Source organism: Phymastichus coffea, unplaced genomic scaffold, assembly GCF_024137745.1.
Source record: "Phymastichus coffea isolate CEN01 unplaced genomic scaffold, Cenicafe_Pcof_1.1 PCOF00004, whole genome shotgun sequence".
Taxonomy (NCBI): domain Eukaryota; kingdom Metazoa; phylum Arthropoda; class Insecta; order Hymenoptera; family Eulophidae; genus Phymastichus; species Phymastichus coffea.
Genome location: NW_026706815.1, coordinates 11,729,041 through 11,745,861, shown reverse-complemented (window position 1 = coordinate 11,745,861; position 16,821 = coordinate 11,729,041). Strand labels below are relative to the sequence as shown.

The window sequence follows — 16,821 nt, the reverse complement described above, 5'->3', positions numbered from 1 at the left end:
AAAACATTAGGTTATTGTGGTTTGTGAAGTGAGGTCGGAGGTTTACATATAATACATTCAAACTCGTCAGCTAAAGTTTTTAATAAATTTGATCTTACAGGACAACCTATTCAGACTATGAAAAGATTAGGTTCAAGATATTTTGGGGAGTGGATCACGGACGTTAATATGTCGTAGGTTCAAACTCGTGGGCTACAGTAATTAATATATTTCATCTTGCAGGTAAACGCATCATAGTTTCAAGACATTTGATTATAGTGTTTGGGAAGTGGAGCTCGGAGGTGAACGTGTCGTAAATTCAAACTCGTCGGCTACAGTTTTTAATATGTTTCATCTTGCAGGTAAACGCATCATAGCTTCAAGATATTTGATTATAGTGTTTGGGGAGTGGAGCTCGGAGGTTTACGTGTCATAGGTTTAAACTCGTGGGCTACAGTTTTATATAAATCTGAATTTGGAGATAAGCCTATTCAGACATCAAAAGGATTGGGTTAAAGGTATTTTGGGGAGTGAAGTTAGGAGGTTTACGTGTCATAGGTTCAAACTCGTGGACTACAGTTTTAAATAAATTTGATCATACAGGTCAACCTATTCAGACTTCAAAAGTATTGGGTTAAAGGTATTTTGGGGAGTGAAGCTCGAAGGTATACGTGGCATACGTCCAAACTCGTCGGCTACAGTTTTAATAAACTTGATCTTACAGGATAACCTATCGTAGCTTCGAAACACTTCAGTTATAGTGTTTTGAGAAGTGCAGATCAGAGGTTAACGTATCGTACAATCAAATTTGATGGCTAAAGTTTTTACAAAAGGGTCTAGCCATATAAGATGGTCAAAACTGCCCCGGCGATATAAAAAAACTGATTATACCGTCATGTTCCCCCTTGAAAATTATCCTTCGAAACCGATTTTCAGATTTTAAATCTCATTTTTCAGCCCTCTACACCGTAAAACGTCATTTTCAGTTTCCAACGATATCTCGGTCAATGGGTACCCCCCGTTAAGATAGTCGAAATGCCCCTGTTTCGGGATCCGAAAATTAGATTTATAAGTGTATTCTGCATCTAAAAATATTAGGTTTGCCGCCAACCGGACCTCCCTAGACCCCTCTGGGGTTCCTAGGGCCCCAAAAATCGATGCTAATTTTTGAGTATTTTTTTCTTTGGACTGAAAAATGCTAGCGATACGCGGTTGGCTGCGTTGTCTTCTGTATAGAGCCTACTTTTCTGTCAATTTTTTTCAAGGTCATATATATAGTTCTTCTAGTATAAAAATTGATTTTTATTTTTTAAATAACTATATCTTTTTTCAGAAGGGAGCTTCAGGGCTGCAATTTTTTTCAAATCTTTGTTTTCTCTTGAATAATAAAAAAAAATGTTATCCGAACCGTATTTTTATTGGCGCCATGCTCAAAAATTCAAAAAATCCATTTTTTTAGCAGTTTTTCGTTTCTAGCACGTTTTAGGCTGATTCTATGAAAAAACTAATAGTACCATCGTATTCTACGCAAAAAAATACATCGAAAACATGTATCATACTGTTGTTTTTATCACTATTATATCAGGAAAAATCAGCATTCGAACCTGCGTCTTTATTTACCCATATGCAATACTTAGAAAATCGAAGGTTGGAATTCAATCATCTATTTCTACTTGTATGATGTTACCGACGATAATAGTGTAATACATGTTTTCGATGTATTTTTTTGTGTAGAACACGATGATGCTGTCTGCTCTATCGTAGGACGTATCTAGAAAATGCTAGACGCGAAAAATCACTGGAAAAAATGGGTTTTCCAATTCTAATGCTTTATAGGTTAGCCACTTGTAGTAAAACCAATTGCACCATCATATTCTAAGCGAAAAAATACATAAAAATATGTATAATTTGATCATTAGCATTATCATTTAATAGATTATGAGTAATCGTCAATAAAAATCAATCTTTGTATACCAGAATAAATTTTTGTTTCAACGCTAAGCGTCATTTTATCACTGAATCTGATTTGTCATTAGAATTCCGCCAAATAATTCGGAAATTATTTGACTACCAAGTTCAGCAACTAAGCATAGGAATATAATTAGTAATATTCTGTAACAAATAATTTGAATAAATGGCACACGATTAAAAATAAATAAATATTTATTTGATCTACAAGTACGTGTTCAGATGTTAAAATTATCAAGTTAGTCGTCGTCGCTATCTTCATTTATAACAGGTACTATTTCTTTGAAGTCAAATAGAGTGGTGAGATTTTCTGCTGGCTTAATTGTTCTCGATAAATATCTTCCGTATAACAAGTAATAAATGATTGCAGCAACATGCGAACAAGAACCAACTGTTTTATTACCATTGGCACAGTTACAACAATATTGTTTAATACCACTGATACCAATGGTTTGTGATTGATAATGGACATAACACTTAAACATCTTGGCATTACAGTGACGTGATTTTATTTCGAATTTGATAATATGTGGATCTATTTTAACACATTGAAGATCTAATGTGTTTTTTTCTGTTATCATTTTAGTCAGATAAGATATTGCTTGTGCAAGTTGATAGGAACCCGCGAAAAATATTTTAAGATCATTAATAGTCATTTCAGGGAAATCATTTAGATCATCAGAAGACATATTATGGAACGGTACAGTTTTTCGGTTCCAATTTTGTTCTGCTACGAAACTAGCAAAAGTATTCTTTAATCCTTTTCTAAGATGCATTCTTTCAATAATTGGTTATATTAACTCCGCATCTGAATTCAAACGTTTCCCAAAGCGATTCTGTAAAAAGCAAGCAATCTAACAATACAAATGAGCATTGTGTAGGAGAGAATTATGCAATTGATTGTGTAGAAGTTTGCATTTCTGACCAATGATCCCATGAATCGCTTCAACTACCCATCTTATTTTTGTCACAAATCGAGATGCATTTGATTGTTCGTCCGACAACTGGTTTTCTTTGCCATTTAAAGCTGGCATTAAGACCTCCAGGTGATTCCAATAATTCCTTTAATATTGTTGCATCATTTTTATTAGCGTTAAATGGCCCAGCAGTATAAACTATGTATCCATTAGTAGTAATGATCGTGAAAGGCTTAACTAGTGGGCTTTTTTTCTGTACAGAGTATGATTTTCTTTGGTATGCGTTGTTAACACTTTTTTGGTGGCGAAGATAAGTACCATCGCATATCAAAGCTAACCGATTTTCTAAATTGTGTAGTATCTTTGCTACTGGTGATGTTTGACTGATATAAAATTCTCTAGAATGAGCTTGATATCCAAAGTATTTTGGTAAAATATCTTTCTCAAAGCACTTTAATACTGCATCAATATTTTTTTGAACTGGTTTTTCAGATACGTCAAGTACAGCCCCAACACATCGATCTGAATTACCAGTCCTTAGTTTGAGTAAGAATGTGATTAGTGCTTGTAGAACATTTCGATTTTCTGAATTGCGCATTGAATTCATGAGTTCTTTTAATTCAAATATGTTACCCCATGTATAACCTGTCAAAGCTTTAACTCTTTCTTCAAACATCTGTTCGTCGTTCAATTGATCTAAAAATCGAGAATCGACGCGATCTGATAAAGCATCCAAGAATTTTCCTAATTCTGAAGTTTCTATTAATGATTCATGTGTCACTATTTCTATGGCAACCAAATCGTCTTCATAAAATCTATTTTTTATCAAATGTTTCTTGCAACACCTATTTCGTCTAGGAATGAAAATTTGTCTTTTCACAAAAACTTGCATGCGCGCATCAAAAGGTACATCCTTTAAATCTTCTAGCGATTTGCACATGAAACAGTATGCATGACTTGCGATTGTTCTTGAGAATGACATACTTACTGTTTCAACAGGTATAGTTTCAATCAACGAAAAAGTGGAATTATTACTCTCGGTTGATTGCGTGCTTGTAATACACTCGTCGTGTTCTGTACTGTCAGTATTCGTACTTATACTAATTTGACTTTGCTCCGACGATTTCTGATTTGATTGAATTTCATCGATCGATAACTGTGATGCACTTTCCTCAAGACCAGTTGTGATCTTGAGTAGAATCTGAAGTATAAGACTCAATTTCTTGATTTGTAGAAAAACTTTGAACATCAACAGATTCTTCATTAAAAGAAACATTATTTTTTGATACTATACTTTTTTTCAATCTTAATCTACTTCTGCATTTGAAACAAAGAAAATCGCCAATTTGCAGATAAATATTATAATTAGTGTACATATCTGTACACTCTTCGCGAGTCAATATTTTTTTATGAGATCCAAGTATATGGCGTAAATACTTATCACATTGGAAGCATTTAGAATCATCAGTTTTCCTTTTTTTAACTGTAGATGAACCTTCACTTGTAGACTCCATTCCAATTGATTCCTGTTGAAATATTCGATTTATATTATTTCTTATTTTACTTATTTTACTTATTTTTTTAATCTTCTGGAAAGATTTTAGTTTAAGGTGGCTCCGGCGTGTTGCTCAGTTTCATGGAGGGGACCCGTTACTACATTTATCAAAAATTAGAGACTGACCGGAATACCCCAATTTTTGTCACATTGATTGCTTAATAGTTATCAAAGTAGCAGATAGTTGAAGAGAAATACCGTTTTTGCAATTCGTGCAATCAATGTTGAAAACCATTTGGGAACCACCGTGGCGCTGGAGCCCTCTTAAAATGATTGTAATTTCATGAAATCATTGAAAAGCGTATAATGCCATAGCTAATAATAAAAGCGAATATAGTATTTTCCAAGTTCACAGCTTTTATGTTTTTACCCCTGAAATGCATCAATTTGACATATTTTTATGAAATATCCTAATGATTAAGGGTTCCTGTACAGAATAATGATTTTTTGAAAGTATCTAGTGGATATTCAAAATGAAAAAATTTTAAAAAGTTATAAGAGAATAAGCGGGAGCATGACATGATACCTCCTGTCCTGTCAATGTATAAGAACTTGAATTGGATTTATTTCTCATTAAACTCAATTAAAAACTCAAGAAAATCTTTAATGTCATTTAATAGGTATTTTTTGTTATTTTCTTATGAACTTGACAATTCGCTGGAACCACCTTAAGAGCAAATCCAGAAATTACTTTTGTTTTATTAAATACTCACAGATAAATGAGTAAAATTTAGTATTAAAATAGTTATCTCTGCAGTTTTATGTCAATACCACAAAAAATAAATATAAGTTTCGGGCCAGTATTTTATATAGCTACTCAATTGTAATAATAGGAACAAAATAATTGTGGATTTATTCTTATATATTTAGAATACATATTCAATCAAAATTGAAACAAATGCTGTGTAATACATTTTGAAAAAAAAAAAGAAAATAGAGCTAAGTTAGAAAAACAAGTTCATAACAATTTTACAATTAATTAAAAAAAATATTTTTTTTAATTTACATTCCAATACAAGAGTTTATTGTATATTATGACTGTTGAAAAAGCTAAAGAATATTAAAATTTTAATAGTAAAATCTATCAATACACTATACGAGTCAAAACCTTACACTTAGCATATGCTGATGATAAATTATATTTGGTTTTGTTATTAATAAAAAATACAGGAAAATACATCGAAAACATGTATTATACTGTTATCGTCGGTAACATCATACAAGTAGAAATAGATGAATGTATTCCAACCTTCGATTTTCTAAGTGTTGCATATGGGTAAATAAAGACACAGGTTCGAACGCTGATTTCTCCTGATATAATAGTGATAAAAACAAAAGTATGATACATGTTTTCGATGTATTTTTTCGCGTAGAATACGATGGTACTATTAGTTTTTTCATAGAATTAGCCTAAAACGTGCTAGAAACGAAAAACTGCTAAAAAAACGGATTTTTTGAATTTTTGAGCATGGCGCCAATAAAAATACGGTTCGGATAACATTTTTTTTTATTATTCAAGAGAAAACAAAGATTTGAAAAAAAATTGCAGCCCTGAAGCTCCCTTCTGAAAAAAGATATAGTTATTTAAAAAATAAAAATCAATTTTTATACTAGAAGAACTATATATATGACCTTGAAAAAAATTGACAGAAAACTAGGCTCTATACAAAAGACAACGCCGTCAACCGCGTATCGCTAGCATTTTTCAGTCCAAAGAAAAAAATACTCAAAAATTAGCATCGATTTTTGGGGCCCTAGGGACCCCAGAGGGGTCTAGGGAGGTCCGGTTGGCGGCAAACCTAATATTTTTAGATGCAGAATACACCTATAAATCTAATTTTCGGATCCCGGAACAGGGGCATTTCGACTATCTTAACGGGGGGTACCATTTTGAGCTAGAAAAAAATTTGTTCTCAAATTGTAGAGTTTTTTAAACCCTACCAAGTGGTGTGATACAAAAAATGTTTGGCGTGAAATTCAAGTCTTTACAGGCGTTCGAAATTTTTAAAACTCGATATTTTAAAAACAAAAAAAATACTTGAATGTGTTTACATAAATTAAGGGCCCACCACACAGTTATCTTAGCTCATTATTTAATAACTTGCGAAATGATTTCGGCTGCGCTGCTCTTTCTTCCTTTCTGTTCTCTCTTTTTCTATTTTTCTTTCTTTCTTTCTTTCTTTGAGCTAACTCCTCTAAATAGCTGGATGATAATTTCCAGCGTATTCCCGATGAATCGTCTCACCTCAAGAGAGAAAAAGAGGCCATTGTAGTAGAGCTTCCGCCGGTATAGTGTTGATGTTTAGTCTGGAGTCATATCTCTTACTGCAACTTTTAAAAGTGTTAGATATTTTTGATAAACACAATGATGAACGAATCCATGAATTTTTTGAAAATAAAAGGACAAGCGATAATTAGTCTCAGAATACTTATATTGAAATTATTTTAAAAACTTTTCTGGAAATTCGATAAAAAATTAGTTGGTAAGTAGAAGGAAGGTATAAAAAATAATTTTTCTTTCTATCTATTGACCGTTAAATTACATGGTTAATAAAGTTATCTGTTAATACATTTTCATTCATTATAAAAAATGCAGCACTGTTACCACATATTACATTTCTACTGGAGTTTACTAAAGATTGTTAAAAGATCCATATAGTGAAGATTTTAGGATTAATATTTGTTTATCTATTGACAAACAAAGATCATTTATTTATGACTAAAGAGCTGCCTCTTTCGTTCCAGGTTTCAGTCATGTCTGAGTTCAGTGTCAGCGAAAAATGTGCAGGATGTGGTTTGCCAAAGAAAAAATTTATTGGTTCAAAAAAACTTGTTGATACAGAAGAAGAAGCGACAAACCTTTCCGAATATTTCGCGACTACAGTAGTAGTGAATGATTTTCTTTGCTCAAAATGCAGTGGTATGGCACGTATTGCAAATTCAAAGATTAGAAAACTTGCACAAGTTCCTCAAACAGACAGTCAGTCATCTACAGCATCATCAGACCCGCCTTCTCAATCTTCTAAAAAGGATCCTGAATATAAACCAAAGAAATCATTGCCTGATAAAGAAAAAGAAGAAGTAGAGAAAATTGAGTTGCCTTACAGAAGAGTAATTTCAACGCACGATTGTTGTTGTCTTTGTGGAAAAAATCTGGGTTTGTTGTTGTACCTCTTGAAGCACGCCATCAAGTTTTTATTGAGACAAATCTTCATCCCTGAAGTAAACAGATGTTGCAAGAGTCATCTGATAAAAAAAAATTCTTTGCAGATGAGATAAAAAATTTGATTGTCGTTTCCCATTCATCCTTAATCATTGTCAAAAACATAACAAAATTATTTGAAGCTATGACTATAACTTCGGACAGTGAGCTGCATGAACGAATTGGTGATTTTGCTATCTCTGAAGAAAGAATTCAAACTTTCACTGGACTGCAATGGAAACAGCTGATTTACTTACGTGATAACTTCTTTCAGAAATTCGGATAAAAGTACGGTCACACAAGCTCTCGTAATTTTTTTATTCAAATTGCGTACTGGAAATTCTAATCAAATGAATGCTCTATTCTTAGTCTGGATCGACATCAGCAAGTATCTAATTTTTCGAAATCCATTTTAAGCTCTTTTGAAAGCGACGTATTCCCTTCTCGCTTCGGTCTGAAAGCTGTCAATAGAGATGAATTACGAGTAATTCGAAATCATTCAACGATTCTTCTGAAGGAACTTCACAATGTAAGTGAAGATAATCTTGCTTTGGTTCGTGATGGAACATACTTAAACACCAAAAAAGCTCGAACAATGAGTATTAAAGAAAGTCTTATTCAGGACATAAGAAATTACCTCTTTGTAAACCATGCATTATTTGCACAACTGATGGTTACGTAGATGACGTGTTAGGGCCATTTAATGCTAAGGATAACGATGCCAAGATATTGGAACAAGAATTAAACAAGATTGATAGTGACTTAAAAAAACTTATGTGCAGAGAGGATGACGTTTTTGTACTTGACCGAGGTTTTCGTGACGTGGTGCCGTTATTGGAACAACAGAAGTATCATGTGCTCATGCCATTTGTAAAAAACCTAGGACAAAAGCAGTTGACAGCTGAAGAAGCAAATAAGTCTCACCGAGTAACAATGATTAGGTGGGTCGTGAAAGCTGTACACGGCGCTGTAGCACAATACAAATTTTTTCACCAACAACTACACAATCGCTACCTACCAGAAGCTAGTCTCTACTGCAAGGTAGTTTGATTTATAATTAATGAATTTGGAAAACCGCTGATCTCTAAGGCTTCAGCAAATGAGGCTGTATTCATACAGATAGTTTCAAAAGATAGCATGAAAAACACATTAGCTACAGAAGCAGAGACTGGAAGATGGAGTCGTAGAACAAGCGAATTCAAAAAATTGAGTTTATGTGACGTTGATGACTTTCCCGAACTAACTCTAAAAGACCTGATAACATTGTTTACTGGAACTTACCAGCTAAAGCAAAATTTCTTATTTGGCTGAAATGATAGTCGCTAATGATGCGATAGATTTGCAGTATCATAAGCCAAAATAAGACTAGTTCTATGATATCGAGCTATTATATATTATTATCATGATATATTATTATCATGATATATTATTATCATGATATATTATTATTACAGACAAAACGGTGTGTAAGTTTTTTCCACTGAAATTCTACAACTACTTATCAATATTTTCCAAAGAATCGTAGATACTTTTGATAAATTATAATTCTTAGTAAATAATTTTTTATTTTAAATATCAGATACAAACGATATAGAGTTTGAAGAACAAGAAAACTGATCGACAGTATGCAGCGACCGTATAACGGTCGAAATCCTCAATAATGGAGGATCAGGGAAACTTCAGGTACGTTATTGAGGTACGTGATAAATCGATTCTAAGGCTTTTAAATCCTCCAAAAGATTTTTAGAGCCCCTAGAAGGTAGCTTTACTTGATCCAAATGATAAATATGAATACAAATTATTAAACTCTACCTTAGTGCACAGTGTGCCTAACGCGCGTAATAAGTTTGTTATAGACCACTATCATTATTGAAATATTGTAACACATATCATATATGTTTTCAATGTATTTTTTCTTGTAGAATACAGTGGTGATATTTATTTTATCGTAGGTTGAACCTACAAGGCTCTAGAGTTAAAAAACTGTGTTTTTTATTGGTTTTTATTTTTGTTGAGGTTGTTTCACCACTTTTAAAAATCTGGAAAAATTCACAGACATTTCTGAGCTGCAAATACACAATATATATTTTTTCCAGAAATGAGTATTTTTTTGTTTTTAAAATATCGAGTATTAAAAATTTTGAACGCCTGTAAAGATTTGAATTTCGCGCCAAACATTTTTTGTATCACACCACTTGGTAGGGTTTAAAAAACTATAATTTGAGAAAAAAAATTTTTTTCTAGCTCAAAAATTGACCGAGATATCGTTGGAAAACTGAAAATGACGTTTTACGGTGTAGAGGACCGAAAAATAAGATTTAAAATCTGAAAATCGGTTTCGAAGGATAATTTTCAAGGGGGAACATGACGGTATAATCAGTTTTTTTATGCCGCCGGGGCAGTTTTGACCATCTTATACGGCTAGACCCTTTGAACTTACAGATTGACCTATTCAGACTTCAAAAAGTTTGAGTTAAAGGTATTTTGGGGAGTGGAACTCGGAGGTTTACGTGTCATACGTCCAAACTCGTTGGCTACAATTTTAATAAACTTGATCTTACAGGTTAACCTCTCGTGGCTTCGAAACACTTCGGTTATAGTGTTTTGGAAAGTGTAGATCGAAGGTTAACGTATTGTACGTTCAAATTCGACGGCTAAAGGTTTTACAAAATTTGAACTTATAGGTTGACCTATTCAGACTTCAAAAAGATTGGGTTAAAGGTATTTTGGGGAGTGGAACTCGGAGGTATACGTGCCATACGTTCAAACTTGTAATCTACGGTATTTAATATATTTCATCTTGCAGGTTAACCTATTTAGACTTCAAAAAGCTTGGATTATGATATATTTTCGAATGGTGCTCGGAGGTTTACGTGTCCTACTTTCAAATTCGTGGGCTACAATTAAAAAAAATATGATCTTGGAGATTGACCTTTCGTGGTTTCAAAACACTTCGATTATAGTGTTTTGTTGAATGGAGCTCAGAGATTTACATGTCATACGTTCAAACACGTCGGATACAGCTTTGTATAAATTTGATCTGGTAGGTTAATCGATCGAGTTTTCCAAAAGCTTGGATTGAGTTGGGTGTTTGCTGTCATATTCAAACTCATCAGCTAGAGTTTTTAATAAATTTGAGTAGCGCATTAGTTAGAAGAAACGTTAAAAGAAAGGGAAAGAACGACACGCGAATAAAGTGAACTAGTATAGATATGGCCAGGAACAAGATAGGCAGATTAGGTATGACGAAGGACGTTCAGGCAATTTTTTCTCAAGTATTGACCTATTTTGTAACGATCACAAAACAACGTCGACAGAGCAACAAAACAGGAGGCCATATCATCTGTGAGAAGCTGAAAAAGAGTTGGAGTGCACTCGTTGAGAGCTTGATTGTCCAGTACGAGCAAATCATGAGATATACCCGTGCGGACAGTCGTTCTCTGAGCGCATCAGTAAAAGCTGAGAATAAAAGCAGCGCCCAAGAAAATCACTTTGTCCGATAACGTCCATGACATTATTGGCTGCAGTGACAATGTCAGGCATCAAAACAAGCTACGTGAATTACTTATAACTTTGTTTTCCGCGTGATATTCAAGTTTGTTATGCGTGAGACGTATCTTGTTAATAGCTCACGCTTAGTTTTGTTTCCATTATCTCTTTTTCTCTCTTTCTTTCTCTCTCTTTTTGTCTCGATTAACAACTGCAACCTCTTGTTTGTTTTTGTTCATGACTTTCTATGTTTCTAAGTTTTTCGGTCTTAATTATCGCGGTATATTCCTGGAAAAGCAATAAATATATCTTTTCTTTTTTCATATGTCTCATGTCACACTTAATATTTGCCTATATTATTCCACTAATCCTTAATTGCAATAAGAACTTATAACCAGAATAAGCTTATTTCTCGTTTTGTTTCATGCTTTCGCGCTTCATGCTTTAGCCATACGAAACGTATTCACAATAGCACCGAGCATTCCAAAAGTAGACGGAAGCAGCGATTAGTTTTGCAGCGAGAGACAAAAGAGATTTAATGATGTTATTTAATTTATTTTGTATAACGACTCATTATTATAAAATTATATTTTCTTTTTAGTGCTATAAATTATTTATACTAAATACGTATTTAATGGAAAATATTGAAATGCTGTTTGAGATGGCAATAATAAAAATGTTCTTACCGGTTTTGTCCATCCACATCTACATTTAATGTCCTCGATAGCTTCGAAAGAACACCTTACAGTTCCACCACTAGAATTAACAGCAGAAGTAAGTGTTACAATCATCTCTTTACCATCCGATTCTTTGATAAAATCACCATTACCGCAAAATCTTCGAGGTCCAGAGCTAGGGTTCGTGAATACGTTGAAAGAGTCCAAAACGCAATTCTGACTCTGAAGTATATATTTATGATTTTTTTCAAAGAATTTGAGAAATAATTTTTCATTAATATTGCGTTTATGCGTATCAATAAGCATATATTTTTGCACATACACATGTAAATAAAAGTACGTGTATCCAATATAAAACTTCGCTAAATAATTTGTAATAATTTTATATCTTTAAAAATTGCTTGAGCAACTAGTTTTGTTCTTCTTTATAGATGATATAACAAGAATTTTGAAAATAAATATAACTTTTTACATAACAACTATTTACGTCTGAACGTAAATTAACCGAAAAATTTTTATTTCTCAACTCAACTAAACTAAGTTTCATACACGGTTGTAAATGTCGAAAATCGATTAAATAATTGACATCGAATTAAGAGGATTTTTAGATGAAAGTGTAAAATAAAATTTAAAAAATTTGGCTTTATAATTTTTAATATTATTCGTAAAATATACTTTCACCAAGTATAAAGAACATTGTTTATTAAGGATGCATCTGTTAAATGTGAAAATGACAACACATGCTTCTAACTTTTTTAGTTATTAATAATTGGATATATAAGATTATATTTCAAATTTCAAGTGTTTTCACAGCTTCATTTAAAAGTTATTGTAATAAGAAATTGACAAACGTTTTTATGAGAGAGCGAGGAAGATTCCTCTCTGCTTTTAATTCAAGTACTTATAAAAAAAATGATCATAATTTCCATCACAATTTTATGAAAATTTGTGATGTATGCAAAGAAAGAAATGGATGTTAATTTAAAATGCAGTAGCTTATAATCAAAACTAAAAGATATATAGGAATGATAAAAGATGAACTCCACGATTAACTCGCGTAAGAATAGTTAAACGTGGCAACGTCGCATTTTTCATATACATAACATGGTTCATGTATCTATAAAAATATAAAAGTGTAGTGAATAATTAGAATTTATTAATAAATAAAATATTAAATTTTGTACCCGTCTGAGTTGCTCGCGACCGTCCGCACAAATTATTTGTTCGGGGATTCGGGAAGCAAAAGACGTTCCCACGACTGAATAACGCGTCGAGCATAAACACGTTAAACGCACAGATTCGAAATCGGGATGAGGAGTGATACAGCGGCGAATGAACACAACAGCGGATTAACACACTAGTCTTTTACTTGTCAACAATCGATTACAATACGGCGACCTCGTACTTATACACTACGAACGACACAATAACAAACGCGAACGCGAAGGTGACTCGGTGGCTGGTCAGCCTGCCGATCCTCTTGTTAGAGCTAAATATTACAATAGATGCCCGTCAAACACTTTCTAACGATAAACTATCAACGGGTAGCCAGCAGGTCTGCCGTGCTACCATCCATAAGCTGGCGCCCAAACATGCAAGAGAGAGACAGAGAAACAAGAGAAAAACACGGCACCGACCTCGACCTTCAGTCTCTCTGACGGCTAGAGCGCTCCTCAGTGTGACGTCACTGGTGTGTCCTCCGCTGACCGTCTCGCTGATGCTTGTTGTCGTCGCTATTTGTCTTCTCGCTCGTCCTCTTGCTTGCTCCACAATATTGCTGCCTTAATCCGCTGTTTTACCCGAGAATTGCTGTGGTTGTTTCTGCCGCCTCTCCGTTACTCGGTGCTTCAGCACGTCCAATTCCTCGCGTGCGCATCCGCGCACCTCGCCGGTTACCCAACGCACCGGTATCGGGTATCCTTCGGGACACGGCTGGGCGCGACCCAGCCTCACGCTCTATTACACGTCCGAGCACCGGGCGTGTCTCCGAAAACGAACAAAACGTCGGCGAGGTCGCGGGGCCAACTTGGAAAACCGTGACCTTTCGATTTTATCCGCGCGTGCGACTTCCTCTGCTCATAGCTTAGCAGAGACTCTCCGAATTTTCCGCGGCGATCCGCAATTCAAGCGCTCTCTCTCATCTCTCTCTCTCTCTCTTCTTCTGCGCTATCTGCATCGCTCCAGTCGTCAGCTCAGCCCGTATTCAGCACCTCGTAAACAAAAGATCCAAGCATGAGTGTATGTACCAAACGCACACACTCTCAGCTTGGCGCGGCGCACGGACATTTGCGAGAGCCAAACGGACGAAATCGACATAGCCGAAATTCTCCGTTAGAATTTGTATTATAATAAAATATAAAATATTAAAATAAAAATAATAAGTTATATAATATTTTCATATTAAACGCGATTGCACGTAATACTTTAAAATATGAAAAATGAAAATAAAATAACATTTATATTTATATTTGTTTTTTTAATATTGCTGAAAGTTTTCAGTAGAAATTAATTAATCAAGAATGAAAATAAAAAGACAAAGACTGTGTATAGGTTGAAATATAAAAATATTTATTAGAAACTAGGTATAAAATAAAGATTTATTTTATGAAATAATGAGTTTCAATTACAATTTGCAGTAATTTATTTGGACTATTTAAAATATATTCAAATAATTTTAATAATACATTATTATGATTTATAATTACTCATTTTTAAAATTAATAAACAGTTGAAATAAAACCTTGTAATAAATAAGTACTGTGACGGTAAAAGTCTTATTAGCACTAACGGCCCAACCATGCGGCTGCCCGCAAGGGCAGCACCTACCGGTTGGGGAAAATGTGCCGAGGGAATTCGGCACGCGACGGAATGGAACGCGCGCGTATGAAAATGAACCAGTCGAGGATTTGCTTTCGATACCTCCAGCCGCAATTAACAAGAAAGAGTCTTTCGCGAGTTTTCCGGAGTGCAGAGACGAAAAGAGAGAAGCTGTGCCATAGCCTGACGGAGTGGAGTGCGTGCTAGTGTGCGAGTCAGCAGTTTCGCCATCAAGGGCGAAACTGAAAACGCGAGATACCTCGCAGCAAAGACTGACTTTTCCGCAACGAGGGTGCGAGCGTTTCCGCTTTCGTGCTACCGTACAACTGATAACAAGGTATGCTAGCCAGCTTAATTTCGCGAACGCGATAGAGTTGCTAATAATTAATCTCTTGTGCTCCGTAAAAAGCGTGCATGTAATAACTCGGCGAACAATAAGCGGCAAGCGATCCGACACTGCATGTTGTTGTCGTGCGCGCGGCATGTAAACATAAACACGCGGGCCGAATACAGTGTAGTATTAAGAGGCATTAAACAATTCCGTATGTGATGTTAACAGTATTTTCGATGTATTTATTTCACGTTAGTAGATAGTTGGTTGACTGACATCCGTTCCCTCCTGCTCTCCGGTTTTCGTGTTTGAACGTGTAGGTAATCACGCGCGCTTTTCTATGCGATCGCGCGCTTAAATTAAATAAACGGTATTAACCCCGTTACAGTACATATAACAAATAAATTTATAACAGTTGGTTAAAAGAATAAAGTTCATTTCTTGCTATGAGGTTAAGCACTGCCTTAATTCGCTCTTGGTATGCTCAGTGCTACTGCATTCACGTTTTTCGCATCTAAAAAGGAGTGCGAAAGTATAAAGCATAAATATGAATTAGATCAGTTAAGGTTTTCAACTACGAGCATGTATCAATAGAATATGCTAAAAGGTGAACTTAAAGCGTGATACGGAATAATAAAAAAAAGTGCGATTATTATTTTGCCATTCGGCTTAAAAGTAATTTCTGGTGAAAATTAACTTACATTATACAATACCCGTCAATTGCTTTCGTCCACCTAAACAGAAATTTCTCAAAACTTTAAAGTTTAATATCTCAGTGAAACATTAATGTACAGAGACTAGCCGGGACGCGTTTGAAAGGTATTTCCAAGACCTTTTATATGGTATGTATAACAAATATGATTAGTTCATTCTCTAATTGTTTCTAACGATAATTCATCGTTGAAAATTCGATTTTTTTACCTACCTTCCACTCCTACCTGTACCGGAAGGAAAAGCTGTAAAAAAATTTGAAGTAGACCATTTTTTAGCCCTTTCTAAGGGCTATACAGAGCTAACCACCGCTCCGTTAAACACGTATAGTTATACGTGTATTCGCCTTTACGTTTAATACTTTCGTTTTAGTGTCTTTTTTCCAACCAAGTTGAACTTACCTTAAGTCACTTGACTTGCGATACTCGATCTATCTTAGGTGTGAGTGACCTAATGCTTAATCCGACTAATCCCCTAGACGAAATCGGATTAAACTTAATCCTTTATAGATCTGTTAAGCTATTAGAAAACGAAATGATGTAAACGGCGAACAAAATTAATAATGTTTTATTCATAAAAAACTATAGTTTTTTACGGGCCGAAAGACTAACACACGCAAATAGGACTTACAATTATTGATAATAATTCGGTGAGAGAGAGAGAGAGAGAGAGAATTCAAACTTTTGCCGCGAAAACTAACGCTCGGCGGGAATACAAAAAAAAACAACGCTCGCGATAGACAAAATACTTTCGAAATTATTTTATCGCGCAATAATAGGGAGTTGCACCTACCCCCCGGTGCAATTACGGTGATCAGCCGTAATTGTTGAAGAAAATCAACGGTCGATGCTCCCCAAGTATCAGCTTCGCTGCCTCCCTCGTAATATCTCCTATTACTCTGTTACTGCTTTGATTGCTGCTGTTGTGATGCTGTTTGCTGTGATGCTGCTCGCTTTCACTCGCACAAGTCCAAAAAATGCAAGAAACAACTTTTATCAAAAAGGCAAAACACTATGTAAAAAGTATTGGCGGTACTATCACAAAAGCAGCTAAGGCTTAACTGAATATTTAAACCCTCGCGCACGCTCTCTCTCTCTCCCTTAGTCGTTCGAACTAACATCGCGAGTGTACCGAATCGCGAACGGATCGATTAATCGAATCGACTACCGTTGCAA

The 16,821-nt window shown here is 34.7% G+C and overlaps 1 protein-coding gene across 2 annotated transcripts in view; it reads right to left on the bottom strand.

Annotated features, from left to right (window-relative positions):
• The window catches only part of LOC131666885 (venom serine protease 34-like), a 343,024-nt gene that overhangs the window by 235,548 nt on the left and 90,655 nt on the right, over positions 1-16,821 (bottom strand). For both annotated transcript variants that reach the window (XM_058939947.1, XM_058939954.1), the window contains exon 3: positions 11,797-12,009. In XM_058939947.1, the coding sequence (XP_058795930.1) occupies positions 11,797-12,009 (213 nt within the window). The remainder of the gene's footprint in view (positions 1-11,796; positions 12,010-16,821) is intronic.